Raw genomic sequence first — 25505 nt, 5'->3', positions numbered from 1 at the left:
TCTCTCTCTCTCTCTCTTTTTTTAATCTCTTGTGAGACATTTTACAGGTCATACTGGTTTTCCTAGCACACTAGGCATAACTTTGCAAGACAAACCTTCTACTGGGAAGGTTTTGAAACAGGGTTCTGAAGAATCATGCATGCTCAACATCCCAGAATAAGTTCTGTCTGCTCTTGCCAGATGCCTTTATGTTGGAATTCATCTTGAAGAAATGCTGTGCATGTACCCAATTAGTCTAACCCCTCCTAAATGGGCTAGTTTTTGGAAATCTCTGCCTAACCCTATGAATACACTGATGTCTTTTCCTTACCCAAAACCTTTTAAGCCCTAGCAAAGTCTTCATTAGGGGGATTCGGGGGTTAGCATTGCATTAAGCTCTCCCCATCTCTGTTTGCAGCTGCTCCTCGGAAACCCTATACAGGGTCGCTATGGGTCAGAATTGACTCCATGGCACTTAACAACAACATCTCTGTTTGCAAGCCTCTTTCCTATAATAAACTGCAGCTTGTATGGAAATTCTGCCTCACATGACTATTCTTAATCAGTAGAAGGCAAGAGTCCTCTCTTGAGGGGTGGAGCTGCAGCTAGCACTCCCTGCAATGCTTAGAAATTAAATATATTACCTTTGGCCTCCTTGGAAAACAGTCAAGACCCAACATCTTACCCAAAGGGACCAGTCGCTAGAGAAGGGTATTATGTTTAGTAACGTGGAGGGTCAGAGAAAAGGAGAAAGACCCCCAATGAGATGGATTAGGTAAGTGGCAGCATTGATGGACTCAAGTGTGGCAATAGTAGTGAGGTTGGCCCAGGATCGGGCAGTGTTTTGTTCTACTGTATGTAAGGTCGCTATGAGTTGGTACCGACTCAATGGCACCTAACAACAAGCCACCATTCGTCTGTCAGTTTGTCGTACTGTGGGGACTTGTGAGTTACTGTGATTCTGAAAGCTATGCCACCGGTATTTTAAATACCAGCAGGGTCACCCATGGTGGATAGGTTTAAGATGAGCTTCCAGATAAAGACAGACTAGTAAGAAGGAGTGACGAATTACTTAGAATATGTAGTCACTGAAAACCTTATGAAAAGCAGAGAAACAACAACAACATATTAAGTTACAAAATACACTGATCAGCTGAGATATTTTAAGCCTTGTGTGACCCATAGAACATATATCACTCACCAACATTCTCAGTCTCTCAAGTTTCTTGAAAAGATGCTATTTCAGTTATGGTTATGTGCTGCTCCCCGGCAGGGATCTGTGGTGGTGGTGGTTGGTGGTGGTTATGTGTCATGGAGTCGGAACCAACTCATAGCGACCTCGTACAGGGTTTCCGAGGCTGTAAATCTTTACAGGAGCAGAAAGCCTCATCTTTCTCCCACGGGACAGCTGGCAGTTTCAAACTGCTGACCTTGCAGTTCGCAGCCCGATTTATAACCACTACGCTTCCAGAGCTGTATAATTGTGTAAATCTGAAGAAACGGGCCTCAGCCCACCAATCTTACAACCAGAGTCTACTTAGGACAAAAGTATCAAAATACAGTATTACTTAAAAAAAAAAAAAAAAATTTCCATAGATTTCATCATGCCTTCCATTACTGAAAAACATATGGTATCAACAAAAATTCAAAGCAGAAAACAATTCAGTCTTGAAATGGCAAGCTGAAATCATAACAAAATACTTGTCACTGTACTTTTTTCTAAAAAGGCTTTGTAACCCCAACCTCAATGACCCTTAGACCAGCGAACTACATGGTGATGGGCTACCACTGCCAACAGCTCTCTGAAATGGATCACAATGGGAGGTCCTGGAGAGTGGGAGAAAAATGTGCAACAAAATTCAAGATGTTAAAAAAGACCAGGTTTACTAGTCTGATTAAGACTGATGGAACCCCTTACACACCCTTCAGGTCTAGAACTGAACTCACTCCCATGGCTCACTTCTCAGCCAAACAATAGAAGGCCTACAAGGTGAACATTAATAGCCGGGAGGTATGCACGCCTTAGAACACTAAGACTTGTGAGAGGTTACAAAGAACAGCATTTGCCCAGGAATAAAGCTCAGAGGATGGAAGAGACAGGGAAGAAGGATGAATGGGAATGATAGACCCAGGGAGAACGTGGGAAACAGGGTGGAGGGTGGGGGGGGAGTTATAATCAGTGTCATGAACCAAAATGTGTATGAATTGTTGTGTAGAAAGCCAATTTGCTCTGTAACCTTTTGTCCAAATCACAACAAACTGTTACAAAAAAAAAAAAAAGGTTATGTAAAAAGTATATTTTTGACATAACAGTTAAACTGTGGTGGTGGGATACTGTCAAGTCAGTTTTCACTCAAAGCCACCCTTTTTATGGTTTCTGAAGCAGTAAATCTTTACGGGAGCAAAAAGTTTCATCTTTCTCCTACCAAGAGACTCACTGGTAGATTTGAACTGCTAACCTTCAGTTTAGCAGTCCAATGTATAACAATTATAACAATGTATCACAATTATCTTTCATTAAATTAAGACATCTATATACAAGTCTATTACTAACTTTAAAGAAAACGACAAACCAGTAAATTGGAATTATAATACAGATCCGATCCAACTTATACCTCCCAGAATAGTAAATAAAAAATACCTAATATTAGTATTTTTTTACTAATATTAGGTGTACCTAATATTAGTATAAGGAGCTCTGGTAGTGTAGTGGTTACAAATATGGCTGCAAACCGCAAGGTTGGCAGCTCAAAACTACCAACTGTCCCGCAGGAGAAAGATGAGGCTTTCTGCTCCCATAAAGATTTGCAGTCTCAGAAACCCTGTGCAGGGTCACTATGAGTTGGAACTGACTCCACGGTACTTAACAACAACAACAATATTAGTATAGGAGTGCTGGTGTGGTGCTGTGGGTTAATGTGCTGGACTGCAAGGTCAGTTTGAACCACAGGGTTGGCAGTTCAAGCTCACAAGACGCTCCCTGGAAACCTTTTACAGGGTCGCTACAAGTCAGAACCAACTCAGTGGCACTTAACAACAACAATGCTATCATTACTAACTATTAGTTCAAGTTTTAAAGCAGGCATTAGCCTTAAAATTGTTCATGTCCTTTGATGCAATAATTCTACTGTTATAGCATGACTAACAGCCCCCATTTAAACTAGGCTATCTGCTAAATCCTTTCAGCCCCATCTCACCCTGACCTCTTTTCCCCCCCACCTCACCCTATGGAAAAATAATAAATAAACTTCTTACAAAAAACCTTGAAGGCCAGAATAACCCAAGGAGACCTGAACAAACAGTATAAAACAGCCCATCTATACAAACAAGATAAGGGTTTATTGGTGGGTTTACTCCCACTTACAGGATAAGGGTCTGCTGGAATTTACCACCCCAACTGACAAGACAAGTCTGCGTGTTCTAACCACTCTGTGTTTCTTGTATAAAACTCTGTTCCCCTCCTCACTTTGGGGTCAGAGTGATTTGGGCTGGAGCTGACACTCTGACCGCCAGCAATAAACTTTGCTCTTTTAAGTTTTCTGAGTTGAGTTCTTTCTGACTCGTGCTGTGGCAACACTACTTCTCAAATATATTCTAAAGATAAAATATACATTGAATTATATGTTGCTAGCAAGAAAAAATATGAAATAAATTGGAACTATACACTATAAAATGAAATATGCAGCCATTGAAAGATTGAGAATACATATCAATATGAATATGGTGATCATATTAAGATATTTATGAGGTGTTAATTAGAAAGGAAGATTACAAAGAAGTATGTATGGTATGTCTTGATTTTTTTACATTATATTTTTTAAAAAAGAATATTGGAAGAATATATACCAAAGTAATAAAAATAGTTTATTGCTGTTTCTCAGGATGGTAGAATTAAAGAATAGTTTTTATTAGCTTCCATTTGCTTTAGGTATGTTCTAGATTGTGAACAATAAATATGCATTACTTTTGTAATATGCAATTGTTTCTGAGTGTTTTTTAAAAACTTCTTACCACTTCCCTCTCCTATTCACATGTGCTTTCAACAACATAATCCTTCACCGGATGTAATTTAACCACAGGAGATCCTTCTCAAGCTTGAAGATTGCATTTTACTGATTATTTTAGCCTGCATACTACTTTATAATGTCACTGTACATCATAATGTAAGATGTGATGCTTTTGGAAGGGTTTCCTCCATTTTTAGAGAGTTGGATACAATTTTATAATAGTAAACAAAATATCTCTGTATTGGGATCCACTTATTGTATCTTTGAAATTGCAATCATTTATCCATTTTCCTCTTTAAAAAAAGATATCATCTAAAAATTCCAATTAAAAGACAGATTAGACAGTTGGAATCGTGTGCAAGACCCAACTATATGCTGCCTGAAATACAGCCACTTTAAATGTCAAGATAGGAAAAACTAAAAAGAACGGGGGAAAAAAAAAAAAAAAAGTCCTGCTAACTTATTCAAAAGAAACACACACACAAAAAGGGTGTGGTATGTGCTTTGTTAAGATGAGTAGTTCTACCTTGTGATCTGTGGGGTCACCATGCGTTGTAATTAGCTTGCTGACAACTAACAACAAAAACAGCTATCAAAGTAACAGTGTGAATGAATGAGTATGTGTGTATCTGAGAAGGCCTCTTGAAGAAGTGCCCTGAGTGAATTAGTTATTATAGTTGTTCATCCATCCATGCATTCATTTATCCAGTTACCCAAACTCTATATATCAGGACGTGGATTTAAAGATTATATTACAAGGTAAATCCAAGAACAAAACTGTACACAGTACATTATGCGATCACAGAGGATGAGTAAACAAACTATGCCTGAGGCAGCGCTCTGTAAGGACGTCTTTCTATAGGACTCAGCACCCAGAGTGGAGTTTTGCAAGCTGTGGTTCACAACAGAAAATTGACATCAGACTTCCAAACTTTTTCTAAACACAGATCTCAGTCATCTGAATCCGAAAACTTAACAAAGGAAAACTAGACATCTGGATTTTTAAAAGTTGTCCTGGTGACGCTGAGGTTAAGAAACACTGCAGTGATTCTGAGCATGTTTTATTTAATTAATCCCTATGAGGCAGGCATTCTTAGAAGAGATATGTATTTTTAAAAGATCTCTCAAGCCCTCATCCACTTCTGGTGAGAATGTAAAATAGTGCAACTGTTTTAGAAAAAATAGTTGGCAGCTCCTCGAAAGGTTAAACATAGAGTTACCATATGTCTACATAAGAACTTGTGTACAAATATTCAAACAGCATTATTATAATAGCAAAAAGACAGAAACAATCCAAATGGTCATCAACTGACGAAAAGACAAATAAAATATCGTAAATGGAATATTATTCACCAATAAGAGAAAGGAAATACTGATGGATACTACAACATGAATGAACCCCGAAAACATTATGCTGAGTCAAAAAAAAAAAAAAAAAAAAAAGCCAGTCATGGAAGACCACATATTACATAAGTCAGTTGACATGAAAAGTCCAGGATAGGCCATTCTTTAGAGTCAGAAAGTAAGCTTGTGATGGCATAGGATTGGGGGCAAAAATAGTAGAGAAATGAGGAATGACGGTTAATGGATATGGTTTTAAAATGATAAAAATGTTTTAAAATTGATTACAGTGATGGTTGTACAACACTGTGAATATACAAAAAAGCACTGAACGTGTATGCTTTCAAACTAAAAATTTACTGCCATTGAGTTGATTCAGAAGCTATAAATCTTTACTGGAGCAGAGAGCCTTATATCTCCCCAGTGGAGCTGCTGATGGGTTTGAACTGCTGACTTTGCAGTTAGCAGTTTAGTGCTTATCCTACAGCCACATCAGGGCTTCTTAAATGAATCAATTATATGGTATGTAAATCATATGTCAATAAAGCTGTAAGATATAAAAGCCATCTCAAGAAGAATCGCGGCTCAAAATGTGAGTTAGACAGCTGGCATAGAATGCAAATGTAGTTAACTACTACAGATAAAAACAAAACAAACTCATAGCAACTCTGTATAGAGTTTCTGAGGCTATAAATCTTTATGGGAGCTGTTGGGTCCAAACTGCTGAGCTTATGGTTAGCAGTCCAATGCTTCTTCTATATGGTACCACCAAAGCTCCTTGTTGTTGTTGTAGTTGTTAAGTGCTGTAGAGTCTGTTCCAACTCATAGCAACCCTGTATAGTGTTTCTAAGGAGCAGCTGATGGGTTTGAATCACCAACCTTGTGGTTAGCAGTCTAGTGCTTACCCAACAGGACCAGCACCAGAGCTCCTTAGATGCAGCCATTTAGATTCTAATTTTGGACTGTTGTTGTTAGGAGCCCTCAAGTCAGTTTGACTCACAGTGGCTCCATGTGACAAAACAGAACGGCCCCCACGTGATTTTCTAGTAGTGTGGCATACAATAGGACAAATACTGGATGTGAACTAACACGGTCCATGGCTCAAACCCACTAGCTGCTCCTCAAAAATTCTGTAGAGGGTCAGTTACTAAGAGTCAGAACCGACTTGTCAGCACTTCACAGCAACAATAATCTTTATTTGAGCACTCATTAATAAGCATATATTTTCTAAAACACTTAAATATCTTTTAAAGAAAGTAGGCTGAGTATATAGACAAAAAAACATGACTTGTGACTATCCACATAAGAAAATGGAATTATTAACTGACATTTACTCTTGATCCTTGAATATCTGCACCAAAAAGCTATCCACTCAGGTATCAAAGAAGACAAGACATCCCATGGGCTGTTTTGTTTTGTTTTTCTCTGAGCTTTGTGTGTATGTGTGCGTGTGTGGTAAATCTAGATGTACCAAAACATTTGTCATTTCAACACTCTTCACATGTGCAATTCAGATACATTATACTCATCATGTTCTGCAATCATCACTGTTATCCATTTCCAATGTTTCCATCGTCTTTAACAGTTCACTGTCCCTAAGTAATGAGTTTCCCCCCCCCCCCCCCGCCCCCATCCCTCACATTCACCCTGGTAACCACCAATAAATTTAAGTCTGCATAATTTACCATTCTAAGTATTTCATATAAACAGTATTATAATATTTGCCCTTTTGTGACTACTGTATTTCACTTAGCATGATGTTATCAAGACCTCATTTCTCTTCATGGCTGAGTATATGTACTATGTTTCAGTTAGCCATTTACCTATTGATGAACATTTAGGCTGTTTCCATCTTTAGGATACTGTGAAGAATACTGCCACGAACATCTCTGTACATGTCAGCGCTCCCATTTTCAATTCTTTTGAGTATATAATTACAAATTTTATTATGACCATTATGATTGCTGTCTAAAGGGTTGTGTAAGCTCCTGGACCACGCACCATTTCTAATGAGGACGGGGCCTAACAAGTTCAATGCTGAGGTCTAGACATTCCCTATGGTACCATCTGCTTTTATGTCAGAGTTACATCCATGGAAACATGCACTTCAGTCATAGGAACTCACTACAGGATTTCTCCTATTTCCTTTCAGCTCAGCCAGTCTGCTTTTTGGCGAGAGCTGATTAGTATGACATAAATATTGTGTCCTTCAACAGCCTGAGAGCAACCTGATAGTTCATTCATTGAAAGTGTTAGTTCTATCAGGGTTAGGAGCAAACACAGCTTTGGGAATTAAGGCTTTTGAGATGTTCTGTTTTATAAACCTCATTTATCAAACAGCAGGTGAGCTGTAACATATGGTGATGGGCATTATGGAAATGCTTAGATTGAATACAAAATACGAATATGAATTGGATTAAATAACCTGCAAGAATAAAAGACACTAACTTGGGAAAAGTAAAAAGAACCAATGAAAGACATGAATCAAACAGGACTGCATAGAAATTTTACAGCCTGCTTATAAACGGTGACCCTTGGGGTTCCTTAGGGAAACATTTTCTAAGATGTCTAGGAAGGTTTTTTGTTTTGTTTTGTTTTTTCAGTAAAATTAGATTAAGTTAAATAACTGTGCCTCCCATAGTTCTTGCCTACTCAAAATAAGAAAAGATGCTATAGCATGTCTAGATACATTCAGAAAAGGCTACTAATACTAGGATTGTTATTGTTGTTAAGTGTTATCCAGTTTGAACTCATAGTGAAACTCTGTAGGGTTTCTGAGAACAGCTGGTGGGTTTGAACTGCCAACCTTGTGGTTCATAGTCCAGTACTGATCCTACAGCACCACACCAGGAATCAACACAAGGGTTAGTTTATGCTAAAATCTAGATACTGGAAATCATGGGCGAAGTGGAACCATTAATTTAGCTGCAGGGTAGTGTTTATATCATGGCTGAGTAGAAATAAGAGAGGAAAGGTACAGTGAAATAATTTATTTTTTTTTTAATTTTCTAGGGGTAACTAGTTTCTATTTTAGTTAAATAAAATATTTCAAGATTTGTATTAATGTTCAGTTATAGATCAGTCACTTGTAAAATATTTTTAAAAGCAAGTTATTTTTGTTTGCTTGATTTAAAAAAAAAAAAAAAAAACCTTCTTATAATGCCAACTCTGTACTTTTTTAGGTCTTATGAAATCATTGACAGAAACATGAGGAAATTAGTAATAATCCTATAATGCTCCTTGTTGTTAAGTGCTGTTGAATCGGTCTTGACTCATAGCAACCCTGTATAAGGTTTCCAAGAACAGCTGGTGGGTTTGAACTGCCAATGTTCTGGCTCACAGTCCAGTGCTGACCCTATAGCACCACACCTAAACAAACACTTGAAATTGTCCCCGGTTTTAAAAGGAATATGAGATTGATATCATAATATGAGGGAAAGAATTGAGGAAGAAAAAGTCCTAGGGAAGAGGTATATACAAAATAGTTATAATCTAACACTTTTTAAAAGGATGGTAATTGCATTTGGGTGGTGGTGAGTGCTTATGTACCATGGAGTCAGTTCTGATGCATAAGTGACCCTATATAGGGTTTCTGAAGCTATAAATCTTTACAGGAGCAGAAAGTCGCATCTTTCTCCTGCAGAACAACTGGTAGTTTTGAATTGCTGACCTTGAGGTTGGCTGCTCAATTCATAACCACTCCACTATCAGATGGGACTTTTAATATTCCGCTTAGGAAAAATGTTTCCAGGAATCACAGACCTCTGTGCCCCAAACAGATACACTGATGCTAGAACCCTATGGTTCTTTTTTTTGACAGGCAAACAAAGGCTTGTTTTATTGAATGACTGATCTATGTAATTGCCCAGGCCACTAAATACAGACAAGAGCGAGGCAGCTTTATTTCTTGGTCTCTTCCTCCTTGGACAGTCTTGATGATCTCTTCTTTCTTTGCCTGCAGCCGTTCCTTACAGCGCTTGCGTGCTTCCTTTGTCTTAGACCTTCGGGCCTCAGCCTGTTCAGCCAGGAGCTTCTTGCGAGCCTTGTCTGCTTTCAGCTTGTGGATATGTTCCATGAGAATCCGCTTGTTCTTAAACACATTTCCCTTTACTTTCAGCTATAGGCTATGATACATGTGGCGGTCAATCTTCTTAGATTTGCGGCATCTTCTGAGCAGCCGTCGCAGAATTCTCATCCTCCTCAACCAGGTCACCTTCTCGGGCAATTTAACTTTGGCAGTACCTTTCCGCTTACCTATGCCCATGTGCCTGCCCTTCCGGCGAGCTAAGGTATTTTTCCGGCATCGAGCCTGAGAATGCACAGTAACAGGCTTGCAGATGATAAGGCCATCTTTGATCAGTTTCGGGATTTGCTGACAGGAGTTGGCATTGGCGATTTCATTGGTTTCATTGGGGTCCAACCAGACCTTCTTCTTACCACAGCGCAGAACATTGGAGGCAATCCTCTTTTGAAGCCTGAGCATACTCATGGCTGCGGCCGCAGCGCCGAAAGGAAAGGAACCCTATGCTTCTTGACACACTGGGGAAAATATCTGGGGCTATATATAACCAAGAGAGTCCTGGTGTGGCGCTGTGGGTTAATGTGCTAGACTGCAAAGTCGTTTAAACTGCAAGGTTGGTGGTTCAAGCTCACCAGCTGCTCCTCGGAAACCCTATACAGGGTCGCTATGGGTCGGAAGCGACTTGACGACACTTCACAACAACAACAATACAACCAAGAGTTTTGGTATTTCACATGTCCTTGACAGGCCCCCTCCCTAGAATGAGAATGGAAGGCGTTCAAGGAAAACAGAGCAGCCTGAGGGGCAGCAACAGCGGTAGGAACCAGTTAGATAATCTCATGGAGGATAAAAAGGAAACACTCTTAAAAATCATAAGGAGCTCTGGTAGTGTAGTGGTTACGAATCTGCCAACCACAAGGTCAGCAGTTTGAAATTACCAGCTGTTCCACGGGAGAAAGATGAGGCTTTCTGCTCCCGTAAAGATTTACAGCCTCAGAAACCCTGGTCAGGGTCGCTATGAGTCGGAACTGACTCCACAGCACATAACAACAACAACAACTTAAAATCATTGTCAGGTGTTTTCAGCACGTGGCTCTGTGGCTGTTGTTGAGTGCCATGGAGTCAGTAACAACTCATAGCGACCCTGTATGGGGTTTCTGGGAGTCTGTGCTGGACTGCAAAGTCATTTGAACTGCAAGATTGGTGGCTCAAACTCACCAGCTTCACCGTGGAAACCCTATACAGGGTCGCTATGGGTCGGAACCAACTTGATGGCACTTAACAACAACAATAACAACATAGGGTTTCCATGGTTGCAGACCTTTGCAGGAGCAGAAACCTTCACCTTTCTCCCTCGGAGCAGCTAGGGGACTCCAACCACCAACCTTGTAGTTCACAGTCCAGTGCTTATCTATAGTCACCATGCTCCCCATGTACATAATTATACCTCCAATAAATAAGTTCAATTACCTGGCAGTTGTGCCGGACAGAGACAAAGGGTATAAATTGCTATTTGACGACTAGCAGAAGAGACTCAAGACAACTATTCAAATAGAGAATTTTGTCCTTGTGCATACCCTTTGTCCCCACCACCTTTCCTTCAGCTCATCTTAGCAAGGTCAGAGGAACTCTGCATAAGCTGCCAAGGTTATTTGCATTTTAATAGAAATCAAAATTTCAAAGTAAAGAACCCTCTAGACTTGTGCAGCATCCATAGACTCAAGCGTGGCAGCAGTAGTGAAGTTGGCTCAGGACCTGGCAGTGTTTCGTTCTGCTGTGCATAAGGTCCCTATGGGTTGGTACCGTCTCAATGGCACCTAACAACTACAACAAGACTTGTGCTGGAGAATCACTCCCATGCTGGTGTGAGGCTCGAATGGGAATAGGAACAGGCCTAGGCAGTAAAGCTGGTGATAGGACAGGTATTATTCTATCTCAGACAATACTGTGAAGCAAAAAATAATAGCAACTCTTCACATTCCACATTTGCTCAAAACTGTGCGCTAGGCCCTTTGTGGTGTGGCGTATAGGATAAGCACTGGACTGCTAACCCACAAAGTTAGTTCAAACCCACCAGCTGCCCCCCTGAAGCCCTATAAAGGGTCACTATGAGTCTGAACTGACTCGATGGCATTTCACAACAACAGACTCTTTGTAGGTAGGCTTGTTGTTGTTGTTGTTAAGTGCCTTCGAGTTGGTTCCAACCCACAGTGACCCTGTACAGGGTTTCCGAGGGTGTAAATCCTTACGGGAATAGAAAGCCTCATCTTTCTCCCACGGAGCGGCTGGTAGTTTCGAACCGCTGACCTTAAGGTTTGCAGCCCGATTTGTAACCACTACGCACCAGGGCTACCACAGGGTTAATTCTTTGCACTTACTTCTTTTGTTCATACTCTTCAAAGGTGTGGAGAAAACTGCATATGCTCACTCTTTTTACTCATTCATACCTCAACATCCTTTAATCTCAGCAATGATGTCAAGTTAAAATCACAAACCTGACCAAGTTCCCAACATCCTCTCTGGGGAGTACACCTTCTAGCAGTATTGCAACAACTCTATTCTTGTGGAGTCCTGGTACTCACTGTAGGATAAGCACCTCAGGTCAGCAGTTCAAACTCACCGGCTGCTCCTTGGAAACCCTTTACAAGATTGCTATGACTTGGAACCAACTGAACAGCGCTTAACAATAAACAACAGTTCCTATGGGCCAAGGCCAGCACCTCCTGTAGGGTGTGTGTCTGTCCCTGACTTCCCTTCCACATCTAGCAGTTCTGTAGGTGATGGCTCCCAGCAAGCACACAGAGAAAACAAACTCAGTCTTCTTTTCCCACTCATTCAAAATAATACCAATGTTTTCCAGCCTTAGAACACACCTATCAATGAAAAAGCTAAATAAAGAGAGGGAGACATTCACCCCCACAGTCTTTCCATTCAAAGAGTCACTGTTCCATAGCTGTTGGGGAATTTACAATGAACAGACAAGATTAACCAGCAACAGCAATTTTTGGAATCTGTTGAAATTTACACTAGAACCTTGCTTATCCCAAACTGAGATCCCAAGAATGGATGGTTGAATCTTAATGTCTTCTTGTTGTTGTTGCTGTTGTTAAGTGCCGTGGAGTCGGTTCCGATTCATAGCTACCCTGTACAGGAGCAGAAAGCCTCATCTCTCTCCTGCGGAACAGCTGGTAGTTTCGAACTGCTGACCTTGCGGTTTGCAGCCTGATTCATAACCACTATGCTACCAGAGCTCCCCTAGCTCAGGTTTTTTGCGGTCACTCAGCTTTGCCTACAGAGGGAGGCTGCAGGCTGACTGAGGCACTGGCCCGGCTCAGTGTGCAGGCAGAAGTGGGGTAGCTGCCATGACACAGCTCACTCACTCCCACACTGCCAGGAACCACCATTCACCACTGATTTGACTACGGTGACTCAGTGGGTTCCACTGGAAGAATGTCAGTGTGCACTCAGATATATTCACTATGATGCCTTCCACAGATATTGCCTATCTGTGTACGCCAGAGTTTTTGTTTCCTTTCCCACTTGCCACACCAGATTGGATCCTCTCTCCCCAGTATGCAGGGAGTGGTGTAGCAGTGAGGCTGCTGAGAGGAGGTGGAACCACCTTCTGTAGAAGCCTTCCGGTTCTACAGAGCTAGCCAATCCACTAAAGCTTTGTGGAGTCTTCTCTACCATTTGAATCTGTTTCACCAAGAACTGCAATGTCATTAACAATACTACGAAAATCATACTGGTAGCACAGCCAATTGTTGTAATTGTTGTCAATGCGTTGTATACCTGTAAAAATTGTGTGATAGGTATCTTTACAACAATGACACAGACAGAGAAAGAGAGAGAGAAGCTGCTGAGATACCCAAAGTACAGGCAAAAGACCTCATGGAATTTGGTTCCTTGATTTGAAGGTTTAGAGTCATGGTTTCACTGCACATTACAGCGAGTTGGCCTAATAACATACTTAGAGATACTATTCTCCCTCCTTCCTCCTTCTTTGTTAAAAAACTCTCTAAGGTTTTTTTTTTTTTTTTAATTTTCCACCACTGCAATTGGTCTCTATTTGCCTGAAGCAAAAGAGAAAGAAGCAGAGTCAGAAAGAAGCAGAGGATTTGAAATGTATAGCTCCAACTGACTCCTTTACCATGAGACCAGAAGAACCGGATGGTGCTTGACTAAAATTACCGAACATTTTAATCAAAGACTATAGAATTCTGTTCAAAAGAGGAAAAATACTGAACAAAATTTCAAATTTTCATGGATTGCAAACTTCTGGAGCTATGGGGCTGGATGAACTCCTGAAACTATTAACCCTGATATAATCTTTAAAACTATAACCACCAATATCACCTGAAGTCTTCTTCAAACTAAACAGTCAGCCTTGAGCATTCGGCTCTTTTAAACTCTATGTGTGATCACTCTTTTAAGCCCTATGTGCGATCAAAGTGACAGTAGCAACTCAGAAAAGAGGAATTTTAGGGAGCAGTGAGTTTATGCTAATGCAGGAAGAATAACTCAGAAAAAGAGAGTGAGGATGGTTACACAGTTGAAGAATGCTATTAATGTCACTGAACTGTACATGAAGAAACGGTGGAATCGTCTATGTTTCGTGGTGTATATTCTCAACAACAGCAAAAGATTTATTTTTTAAAAAAGAATAATATTAGAATGGGAAGTCTCCTTTTACAACAAAGGGCTCAGAATTAAATTGAAATGTGCACAGGGCTATACTATCCCTTTGCTGGTGGGTGAAAGACTAGAATCACTTTTTGGGTTCCCCAGCCCAGTAGTCTCTCTGATAACTATAAAACCAAAAGCAAACCCACTACAGTTGAGTTAATTCTGACTCATGATGCCCCTACAGGACAGGGTTTCCAAGAGTATACAGCGTTACAGGAGTAAACAGTCTCATCTTTTTTCTGTGGAGTTGGTGGGTTTGAACTGCTGACCTAGCTTCAAGTATAATGCTATGATAGGATTATACCCATACGCTTTCAAGGGAGACCAGTTAATATAACTACTCAAAGTTACACACCAACCATTAAAGCCAGTGATGATGAAATTGACAAATTCTACCCTCTTCTTCAGTCTGAAATTGATCAACATGCAATCAAGATGTATTGATAATTACCGACAATTAGAATACAAAGCTTGAAAACAAAAAGAGGAAGGACCAGGCGTCAGAAAATATTGCTTTGGTGACAGAAATTATACTGGAGATTGCATGATAGAATCTGGCAAGACCAATGACTTATTCATTGCAAATACCTTTCTTAAAATACATAAAGGATGACTACACATGGGCCTTACCATATGGAATACATAGAAATCAAATTCACTACATCTGTCGGGAGAGATGATAGAGAAGCTCTGTATCATCAGCCCAAAACAAGACCCGGGCAGACTGTGGAATAGACTATCAATTGCTCATATGCAAGGTCAGGCTGAAGCTGAAAAAAATTAAAACAACTCTACAATAGCCAAAATATGACATTGAATATATTGCACCTGAATTTAGAGATCATCTCAAGAACAGATATGATGCATTAGACACTAATGACTGAAGACCAGAAGAGTTGTGGGACGATGTCCAGAACATCATACAGGAAGGAAGGCAAAGATCGTTAACGAGACAAGAAAGAGAGAAAAGACTTAAATGGGTCTCAGAAGAAACTCTGAAACTTGCTCTCCAGTACAGAGATGCTAAAGCAAATGGAATAAATGAGGAGGTAAAAGAACTGAACAAAAAATTTCAAAGGAGAGCTCAACAAGACAAAGTCGAATATTATAAAGAAATGCGCAAAGACCTGGAGTTAGAAAACCAAAATGCTCAGCATTTCACAAGCTGAAAGAACTGAAGAAAAAAATTCAATCCTTGACTTGCAATAGTGAAGGACACTATGGACAAAATAATGAATGATGCAGAAAGCATCAAAAGTAGATGGAAAGAATATACAGAGTCACTGTCTCAAAAAGTAATAGTCAATTTTCAACCGTTTCAAGAGGTAGCATATGATCACGAGTCAATGGTACTGAAGGAACAAGACAAAGGTGCACTGAAGGCACTGGCACAGAACAAGGCTCCAGGAATTGATGGAATACAAATTGAAAACTTTCAACAAACTAATGCAGCACTTTCACTATAGGCACTCACTCATCTATGAAAAGAAATGGAGGACAGCTACCCGGCCAACTTAAGGAAAAAGATCCATATCTGTGCCCATTCCAAAGACAGGTGACCCAATGGAATGCAGAAATCATTAGACAATATCATTAATATCTTGTTGTTGTTGTTGTTGTTATGTGCCGTGGAGTCGGAACCGACTCATAGCGACCCTGTACAGGGTTTCCGAGGGTGTAAATCTTTATGGGAGTAGAAAGCCTCATCTTTCTCCCGCGGAGCAGCTGGTAGTTTCGAACTGCTAACCTTGCGGTTCACAGCCCGATTCATAGCCACTACACTACCAGAGCTCCTTCATTAATATCTTACACAAGTAAAATTTTGCTAAAGATAATTCAAAAATGGCTACAACATTAAATTGATAGGTAACTGCCTGAGCTTCAAGCCACATTCAGAACAATATGTGAAGCTAGGGATATAAGTGCTGGCATTAGATGGATCTTGGCTAAAAAGCACAGAATATCAGAAAGAGTTTACCTGCAATATTGACTATGCAAAGGTTTTAACATGTCAATCAAGACAAGCTATACACAATATTGGGGAGAATGAGTATTCTGAAACTCTTTATTGTGCTCATTCTAACGAGGTTTCTAAACCTATACACAGACCAGAGGCAGTCAGTCGAAAAGAACAAGGGGATAGTGAATGGTTTAAAATTAGGAAAGGTATGCATCAGGGTTGTATTCTTTCACCACACTTAGTCAATCTTACGCTGAGCAAATAATTTGAGAAGCTGGATTAAATGAAGGAGAACGTGGCATCAGGATTGGAGCAACACTGATTTAAGAACCTGCGATGATGTACAAATGATACAACCTTGCTTGTTGAAAACAAAGAGGACTTAAAATACTTTCTGATGAAGATCAAACACCATAGCCTTTGGTAATGACAGCAAAAATCCTCACAAATGGCCCAGTAAAAAAACGTCAAGATAAATGTAGAAAAGACTGACGTTGTCAATGACTTCATTTTGCTCGATTCAACCATCCACACTCATGGAAGCAGCAGTCAAGAAATCAAACAATGTATTGCATTAGGCAAATCTGCTGCGCAAGACTTCTTTAAAGTGCTTAAGAGCAAAAGATGTCAATTTGATGACAAGGGTGAGCCTTACCCAAGTTATGGTGTCTTCAATAGTCTCAAATGCATGTGAAAGTTGGACAGTGAATAAGGTAGACCATATAAGAATTTATGCATTTGAGTTACAGTGCTGGATGAGAATATTAAAATTACCACAGACTGCTAGAAGAACAAAACAATTTGTATTGGAAGAAGTACAGCCAGAATGTTCCTTAGAAGCCAGGATGTCCAGACTTTGTCTCTCATACTTGGACATACCTTTTCCCTGGAAAAGGTCATCATGTTTGGTAAATGGAGGGTCAGGAAGACTCTCACTGTGATGGATTGGCACAGTGGCAGCAGCAATGGGCTCAAGAGTAGCAAGGATTGTGAGATTACTGCAGGATCGGGTAGTGTCTTGTTCTGTTGTGCATAAGGTCACTACGAATCAGTACCTACTTGACAGCACCAAACAACAACAATATGTATTTGTTGCTTTTGCAATACTATCCATAGCTTGCCATGATCCACAAAATTCAATGCCTATTGTTGTTAAGAGCCATTGAGCGCTGATAGTGATCTTATGTCCGATCCTGGGCCAACCTCACTACTGTTGCCACACTTGAGTCCATCGATGCTGCCACCTGGCCAATCCGTCTAGTTGGAGGTCTTCCTCTTTTTCTCTGACTCTCCACCTTACCAAACATGATATCCTTCTCCAGCAACTGGTCCCTCCTGACAATATGTCCAAAGTATGACAGATAAAGTTTGGCCATCTTAGCCTCTAAGGAGCACTCTGACTGCACTTCTTCCAAAACAGAGCTATTGGTTCTTTTGGCAGTCCATGGCACTTTTAGTTTTCTCCTCCAACACCGTAACTCAAAGGCATCAAATCTTCTACGGTCTTCCTTATTCACTGTCCAGCTTTCTCATGCATATATGAGGTTATTGAAAATACCATGGCTTGAGTCAGGCGCACCTTAGTCCTCAAGCTGACATCTTTGCTTTTCAACACTTTAAAAAGTCCTTGTGCAGAAGATTTGACTAATGCAATACGTCATCTGACTTCTTGACTGCTGCTTCTGTGAGTGTTGATAGTTGATCCAAGAAGAATGAAGTCCTTGACAACTTCAATCTTTTCTCCATTGATAAGAATGTTGTTTATGGATACTCAATAAAGCACAAACTTTTTTCTGGTGTTCTCTGCTTTCAGCCAATATTCATCAAATATATCCCTAGTTCCATGTCCTCTTCTGAATCCAGCTTGAATTTCTGGCAGCTACTTATCAAAATACTGCTATAATCATTTAAAAATTATCTTTGGCAAAATTTTACTTGAATGTGATATTTAATATTGTTCAATGAGTTCTGCATCCTATTAGTGCACCTTTCTTTGAAATGGGTACAAATATAGATCTCTTCTTATCAGTTGGCATAGACACATGAGCACCTCTATTGCTGCATTAGTTTGTTGAAACCCATTTCTATTTATATTTTTCCAATTCATGAAGCCTTGTTTTTCACCAAGGCCTTCAGTAAAACTTATACTTTTTACTTTAGTATCATTGGTTCTTGATGTTACGCTACCTTATGAAATGGTTGAACAGTGACCATTTCTTTTTGGTACAGTGATTCTATGTATTCCTCCCATCTTCTTTTGATGCTTTCTACATATTCAATATTTTTTCTCAGAGTCCTTCAATATTGCAACCCAGTGTTTTAATTTTTTCTTCTATTCTTTCAGCTGCAGAAATGATGAGCATGTTCTTCCCTTTTGGTTTTCTAACTCCAGGTCTTTGCACATTTCATTATAATACTTGACTCTGTCTTCTCAAGCTGCCTTTTGAAATTTTCTTTTTGGCTCTTTTACTTCCTCATTTCTTCCAGTTGCTTTAGCTTCTTTGTATTTTATTTTAATGAGCTTTTGCTTTCTTCCTGTATGATGTTCTTGATGTCTCCTGGTCTTCGGTCATTAGTGTCTAATGCATCAAATCTGTTCTTGAGATGGATTCTAAACTCAGATAGGACACATTCAAAGTCACATTTTGGTTCTTATGCACTTATTTTAATTTTCTTCAGCTTTAGCTTGAACTTGCATATGAGCAATTGATGGTCTATTCCACAGTCTGCCCCTGGCCTTGTTTTGGGCTGGTGATATGGAGTTTCTCTGTCATCTCTCCCCACAGATGTAGTGAATTTGATTTCTGTGTATTCATTGGGTGAGGTCCACGAATATAATCACCATTTGTGCTGTTGATGAGGCGTCCTGGTGTGGTGTTGTGTTAATGTGCTTAACTGCAAAGTCAGTTTGAACTGCAAAGTCAGTAGTTTGAGCTCACCAGACACTCCTTGGAAATCCTATACAGGGTTGCTATGGGTCGGAACCAACTTGATGGCACTTAACAACAACAACAATACTTTTGATAAAATGTTATTTGCAATGAAAAAGTCATTGGTCTTACAAAATTCCATCATGCAACTCCAGCATCATTTCTATCACCAAGATCATATTTTTCAACAGCTAATACTTCCTTTGTTTCCAATCACCTTTCCCATTTCAATCACCACTATCAATGCATCTTGATTTCATGCTTGATCAGTCTTTAATTTCGTCATCATTGGTGCATAAATTTGAGTAACAGTGGTATTAACTGGTCTTCTTGTAGGCACATGGATATTATGCAATTGCAAAATAATATCCATATGCCTACAAGTACTGTACACTACAACTACAAGTACACACTGTACTCCAAGTTAATTCTTGAAATGCTGTTTTTGATGATGAATGTGATACTATTTCTCTTCAATTTGATGTTCCCAACATAGTAAACCCCATGACTCTCTGACTCAAAATGGCCAACACTAGTCCATTTCAACTCACTAATGCCTATGATATCCACTTTTATGTGTTCCACTTCATTTTTGATGACTTCCAATTTTTCTATTGTCATACTTCATACATTCCACATTTCATTTACTAATGGTTTCTACAGCTGTTTCTTCTCATTTTGAGTTGTGCCCCATCAGCAAATGAAGGTTCTGGAAGCTTTGCTCCATTCACATCATTATGCTCAATTCTACTTTGAGGAGGCAGCTCTTCCCTAGTTGCATTTTGAGTGTCTTCCTCCATGAGGAGCTCATCTTCTAGCACTATATTAGACAATGTTCCATGGCTAATCATACAGTTTTTTCAGTGGCTAAACCATTTAGAAGTGATCCGCCTCTAATTCTTTAAGGCTCTGCCGAACCCTGTCCAACACAGATAACCCTGATCATCACACAAGCTACTACAGTACAACAACTGATAATTGAATGGGGTGCTACATATATTCTTCAAGTCAAATTTAGATTCTTTATATAGTAACAGTGGAAGAAAAAAGATAGTCAAACCAACAGACACTTTTTGGAAACAAATGGAAGACACTAAAATATTTCTAGTTTATAGGAGTCGTTGGGTGATACAAACAGTTAAGCACTCAACTATTAACAGAAAAGTTGGCAGTTTGAACTCACCCAGAGACATCTTGGAAGAAAGAGCAGGTTCTACTTCCTTAAAATTGGTCATTGAAAACCCTACGAGGTGTAGTTCTACTCTGCAACACATGAGGTCACAGGGAACAGGAATTTTCAACTGGTATAGTTGTTTGCTTGCTTTACCAGTTTATCCTTTCACTATCATCTATCCTTCATCACCACACTCTTCAACATTCCCAGTACAACTGTAGTGTCTTCATACCCAGGCCTTTGTTTATCACTGGCTGCACACACACACTTGCTGAGTTCCTACTCATTCTTCGACTCAAGCCCTGAAGGCAGAACAAACCTCTCCAGGCTATTCGCCACCCCACCCCCACCTCCAGCATATTAGGTAGTCTCCATTTTACTACACACACATTTCCATCAGAGCACTTGCCACAGAAAATCAATGGAGTCACATAAGTGCTGTACCTCACTCATCTTCCTACTCATACCACCAAGCACGTGCCTGACACAAAATGCCTAGCAAAAGCATGCTGCAGAAATAAACCAATGAGTAAATAATTAGGTCAAGAAGCTTCTGATATTAATTATATGAAGACTAGTGGGAAAAACTTATTTCTCTGAACTAACTAGTCATCTTCCCTCACCTAGTAAATGATTACATGTGTTTTTTAATAAAATGAAAAAGGCAATTCTGCTTTTCCATCAAAACCCACTGCCATCAAGTCAATTCCAACTTAAAATGACCCTACGCAAGGTTTCTGAGGCTCTAAATCCTATGGGAACAGACTAGCTCATCTTCATCCTGAGGAGCAGATGACAGGTTTGAACAGCCAACTTTGTGGTTAGCAGTCCAATGCTTAACCCACAGCGCCACCAGAGGGCCTTGCTTTCCCATCAATAGGATTGAATTAGACACAAAGGTTGCGAACAGGAGGTAATCACTGCACCATTAAAAAGAGCCTCTCTGGAAGATGACCACGTGGTGAGGTAAGCTCTAACCAGCCCCTCTCCCTTTGATTCTCCCAATAAGACAAGGCATGCTAGGTTCACTCACCTGGCTTGTTTCCTTCCCTCTCATGGCCCAGCTGTCCTTTAGTGTTCAAACCACATGTGTAAACTTCCCCATCCTCCAGCAGGAAAACAGAGTGGTTTCCCCCACAGGCTACTTCCTTGACACTTCTGTCAGATATGAATCCATATACCTGTGGCTCTGCAACAATTCCTTGCAGGTTGGTACTGATACCAGGTTGGCCAAGAGACCAATATCCCCAACATAACATTGTTCTTATCCTTCAGAGAGTCATGTAGCCTAGAAGACAAAAAAAAATTCAAAGGTTAGAGAAAAGGAATTTTAAGTAATAAACATAAACAATTTAAAAAATAATTCTACTATTCTTCATATAACTTGCATCTCAAGATGCAAGAATTTTCTGCTTATTTAATTTTCCATTTTTTAACCAATTAACTTTTAGATAATCCATTGTTAGCTTGAACAATGGCATTTCAACACTAAAAATGAACATGAGAAAAGGAGAAAAAAAAGCTAGCCTCTCTGTTACTCCCTCATAACCAGATCTGAGTGAGTCAAGACTCCGAGCCTCTGAGCTCTGGAGACCATTCAAGCCACATCAGCTTGTATCCCTCTGACACATCTACTACACTGTCTTGACTGGTAGCTTTCTCTATATCTTTATAACTTAAGCTCCCAGTCGGATTTTAATCTCCTCAAACACAGACACTACAGTACAACTTACAGCTCTTCTATTTATCAGGTCCAGACTGTTGGAAGGTTGATTACTACTGACTCTAACATAGAGTTTCACCAAGTTTTGAAAACCCATGCTCCTGTTTTATATAAACTGAAAGAACATATACCCCTTTCTGTTGGTTGCCATCGAGTCCATTTTACTCATGGCAACCTCATATGTGCAGAGTACACATGTGCTTCACAGGGTTTTCAGGGTTGTGACCTTTTGGAAGCGATCGCTAAGCCTGTCTTCCGAGGTGCCTCTGGATGGATTTGAATCAATCTTTTAGCCTAGTCAAGCAGTTACCTGTTTACACTACCCAAGAACTTCTTTACACCAGTTTGTTGTTGTTGTTAAGTGCCTAGAGTTGGTTCCAACTCATAGAGAGACCTTTTACACCAACTTTTCTTGTTGTTGTTGTTGTTAAGTGCCATGGAGTTGATTCTGACTCATAACAACCCTTTACAGGTAGGTTTGAACCACTAACCCTTCTTTCAGCAGCCAAGTGCTAAAACCATTGAACCACCAGGACTCCTCTTTAAAAGAAAGGTCCAGGATTTAAGGAAGAAAGGAGGTGGAGAAAATCACAACTGAATCTTATAGATAAGAAGACGCTCTTGTTTATGATACAAAATTAAGAGGAAACGATGAGGCCTATAAGATGATTGTAAGTTTGAAATGAGGCCAATAATTAGTAGATTGTCTGTGGAAGGTAATGACAGATGAATTTTAATAACAATGATGACAGACATTCAGTTGGAGGTTGTTGCCTATTCTACAATTTCTCTTCTATGTTCAAAGCATCTATAAAAGTCAAGATACAATAATTTACAATAATTGTACCTTATCTTGCAAAGCATTCTGTTGTTGTTAGGTACCATAGAGTTGATTCCAACTTCTAGCAACCCTGTGCACAAAAGAACAAAATACTACCTTAGCCTGCGCCATCCTCACAACCATCGTTACATTTGGGCCCAATGCTGCTGCAACTGTGTCAATCCATCTCCTTGGAAGTCTTCCTCTTTTTCACTGACCCTCCACTTTACAAAGCACTTACTCCAGTGACTGCTCCCTACTAATAGCATGTCCAAAGTATAAGAAATGAAATCTCGTCATCCTGGTTTCTATGGAGTATTCTGGTTGTACTTATTCCAACACAGATTTGTTTGTTCCTTTCCATATTCTGTTTTTAGCCCCATAACTCAAATGCATCGACTCTTCTATTGTATTCCTTATTCATTGTCCCAACTTTCACATGCATCTGAGGTGAGTGAAAATATCATGGTTTGGGTCATGTGCAACTTAGTCCTCAAACTGACATCTTTGCTCTTGAACACTTTAAAGAGGTCTTGTGCAGCAGATGAAAAGCAATACATCGTTTGATTTCTTGGCTGCTGCTTCTATCCGTGTTGACTGTGGATACAAGGAAAATGAAGTCTTTGACAACTTCAATCTTTTCTCCATTTACCATGATGTCATTTATTGGTCCAGTTATGAGGATTTTTGTTTTCTTTACAATGAGGTGTAATCTGTACTGAAGACCGTAGTCACTGAACTTCATCTGTAAGTATTTTAAGTCATCTTTGCTTCCAGTAAGCAAGGTTGTATTATCCTCATACCGCAAGTTACAAATAAGTCTTTGTCCAATCCTGATGCTATGTTCTTTTTCATATATAACCCAGCTTCTTAGATTATTTGCTCACCATACAGATTGAAAAAATTTGGTGAAAGGATACAACCGTGGCGTAAATTTTTCCTGATTTTAAACCATTCCTGATTTTAAGCCATTTAAACCACCTTGTTTTGTTCTAACAACCGGTCTATTTACCAGTTCCTCATGGGCAAAATTAAATGTTCCAAAATACCCATTCTTCACAATGTTATCCATAGTTTGTCATGGTCCACATGGTCAAAAGGCTCTGCACAGTCAACAAAGCACAAATAAATACCTTTTTGATAGTCTCTGCTTTCAGCCAAGATCCATCTCACGTTAATAATGATGTTCCTAGTTCCACGTCTTCTTCTGAATCTCTTCAGTTTCCGGTGGATGTACTGTTGCAACCATTTTTTAATTATCTTAATCAAAATTGTGTTTGAATGTTATATTAATGGTATTGCTTGATGATTTCCTCATTCCACTGGTTTAACTCTCTTTGGAATGGGCACAAATATGGATCCTTTCCAATCATGCAAAAAGTCAAAAGGACCTACAATCACAGGTCATGCAGACTCTGGTGAAGACTAAAAGACTGAGTGCAGAGCCAGAATTTTGGGTGAACCACAACAGGGCAACCTAAACAACCTGCTCCTTAAGAATTCTTTAAAAACTGGGAAGGTACTAAACCTCTGGAAACTGGGCAGTGTTTCATTCTGCTGTGTACAGGTTTACTATGAGTCTGAACCAACTTGATGCCACTTAACAACAGCTAACAACAAAGCCTGGTCTTGGTTTGAATCACTTCATGTGGATGTTAAAGGAAATCACCCAGAACATTGGTCTTGAGGACATTCAGGTTATATTTGATTTTTCAAATATAAGTTTAATTATAATACTGAATCTTCCTTTCTACCTATAAAAAGCCCTGTGGTGGGCTCTGGGATACAGGGAGTGAGGCATGGTTTGAATGGGTAAAAAAGGGAAAATAATGTTAAGATGTTTGACTGTCTTATGAATGTTGGTTTCCCTTGCCTACTATTGTAAAACAGACACTTGAAGGGGAGAGAAAGGAATAGCCAGAAACATCACTATAGAAAGCTTGTAAGTATGTCTTCAGCCTATAACTGACTGGAATACTTAAAATGGGGCTAGATCTTGCCCAATGAAAGAGGCTTCCAGTGGAGTCTTTGCATTACATAAGACCTTAGATGGAATCCTGATCCCCATCGAGAATCTTCTGAGGTGGGAAATTTCCACTTGAAAAGACAAGCAGACCAGCCTGGATCAGCTAGAAGAACAGAAAATACTTCTTAAAAGAAAGACCAGCAGAAAAAAATCAAAAACAATAATGGCAGTCTGACTGACTACTACAAGAACAAGCAAGTTGTTCACAGGGGATCCATCAAGGCAAGCAATCAAGGCCCCTCAGGGAAAACCCCCTTCCAAGACTGAAACTCAAAGGGAATATACAAACAGGCATGTAGTCTTGCTGGTGACCACGCTGGGCTACTGATAAGGGGAAGTGGGGCAAAAACACCAATGAAGCTGTGAGCTAAATCCGACCACGTTCAATAGATTTCTGTCAACCTGGATGGAGACCTGGTTGGCCAGCAGTATACTGAGACCTGGGACATAGTCACAGAGGTTGTTGTTGTTGTTGTTAAGTGCCGTCGAGTCGGTTCTGACCCATAGCGAACCTGTACAGGGTTTCCGAGGGTATAAATATTTACCGGAGTAGAAAGCCTCATCTTTCTCCCGCGGAGCGGCTGGTAGTTTCACAGAGGACTAGAACAGAAATTGAAGTATCCAGCTGATATGAAATGAAGAAAGATGCACAAGAACGCCCATACTAGCAGATAGTACCAATCTGACCTAGCTTCAGTGGCTGGATGATCAGAACCCCACTAGAAGAAGGAAGAAGAGGGAAAAAAAGTGTAATCTGCTACAATTTGATGACGTTGACCTAAACTTATGGATGTTGTTGTTGTTAGGTGCCATCGAGTCGTTACCAACCCATAGC

General features: G+C 39.9%; 1 protein-coding gene and 1 pseudogene across 1 annotated transcript in view; both read right to left on the bottom strand.

The window, feature by feature from the left end:
* The window catches only part of HERC3 (HECT and RLD domain containing E3 ubiquitin protein ligase 3), a 108109-nt gene extending 86743 nt beyond the window's left edge, over positions 1-21366 (bottom strand). The window contains exon 1 of the mRNA XM_006867776.1: positions 21135-21366. Coding sequence (XP_006867838.1) covers positions 21135-21360 — 226 coding nt within the window. The 5' untranslated portion in view covers positions 21361-21366. The remainder of the gene's footprint in view (positions 1-21134) is intronic.
* LOC102833679 lies at positions 9228-9825 on the bottom strand (annotated as a pseudogene).
* Positions 21367-25505: the final 4139 nt, after the last annotated feature.

Source organism: Chrysochloris asiatica, unplaced genomic scaffold (genome assembly GCF_000296735.1).
Source record: "Chrysochloris asiatica unplaced genomic scaffold, ChrAsi1.0 scaffold00109, whole genome shotgun sequence".
Classification (NCBI taxonomy): Eukaryota; Metazoa; Chordata; class Mammalia; order Afrosoricida; family Chrysochloridae; genus Chrysochloris; species Chrysochloris asiatica.
The sequence above is the reverse complement of the archived record's forward strand: the minus strand, read 5'-3'. Positions and strand labels throughout refer to the sequence as shown.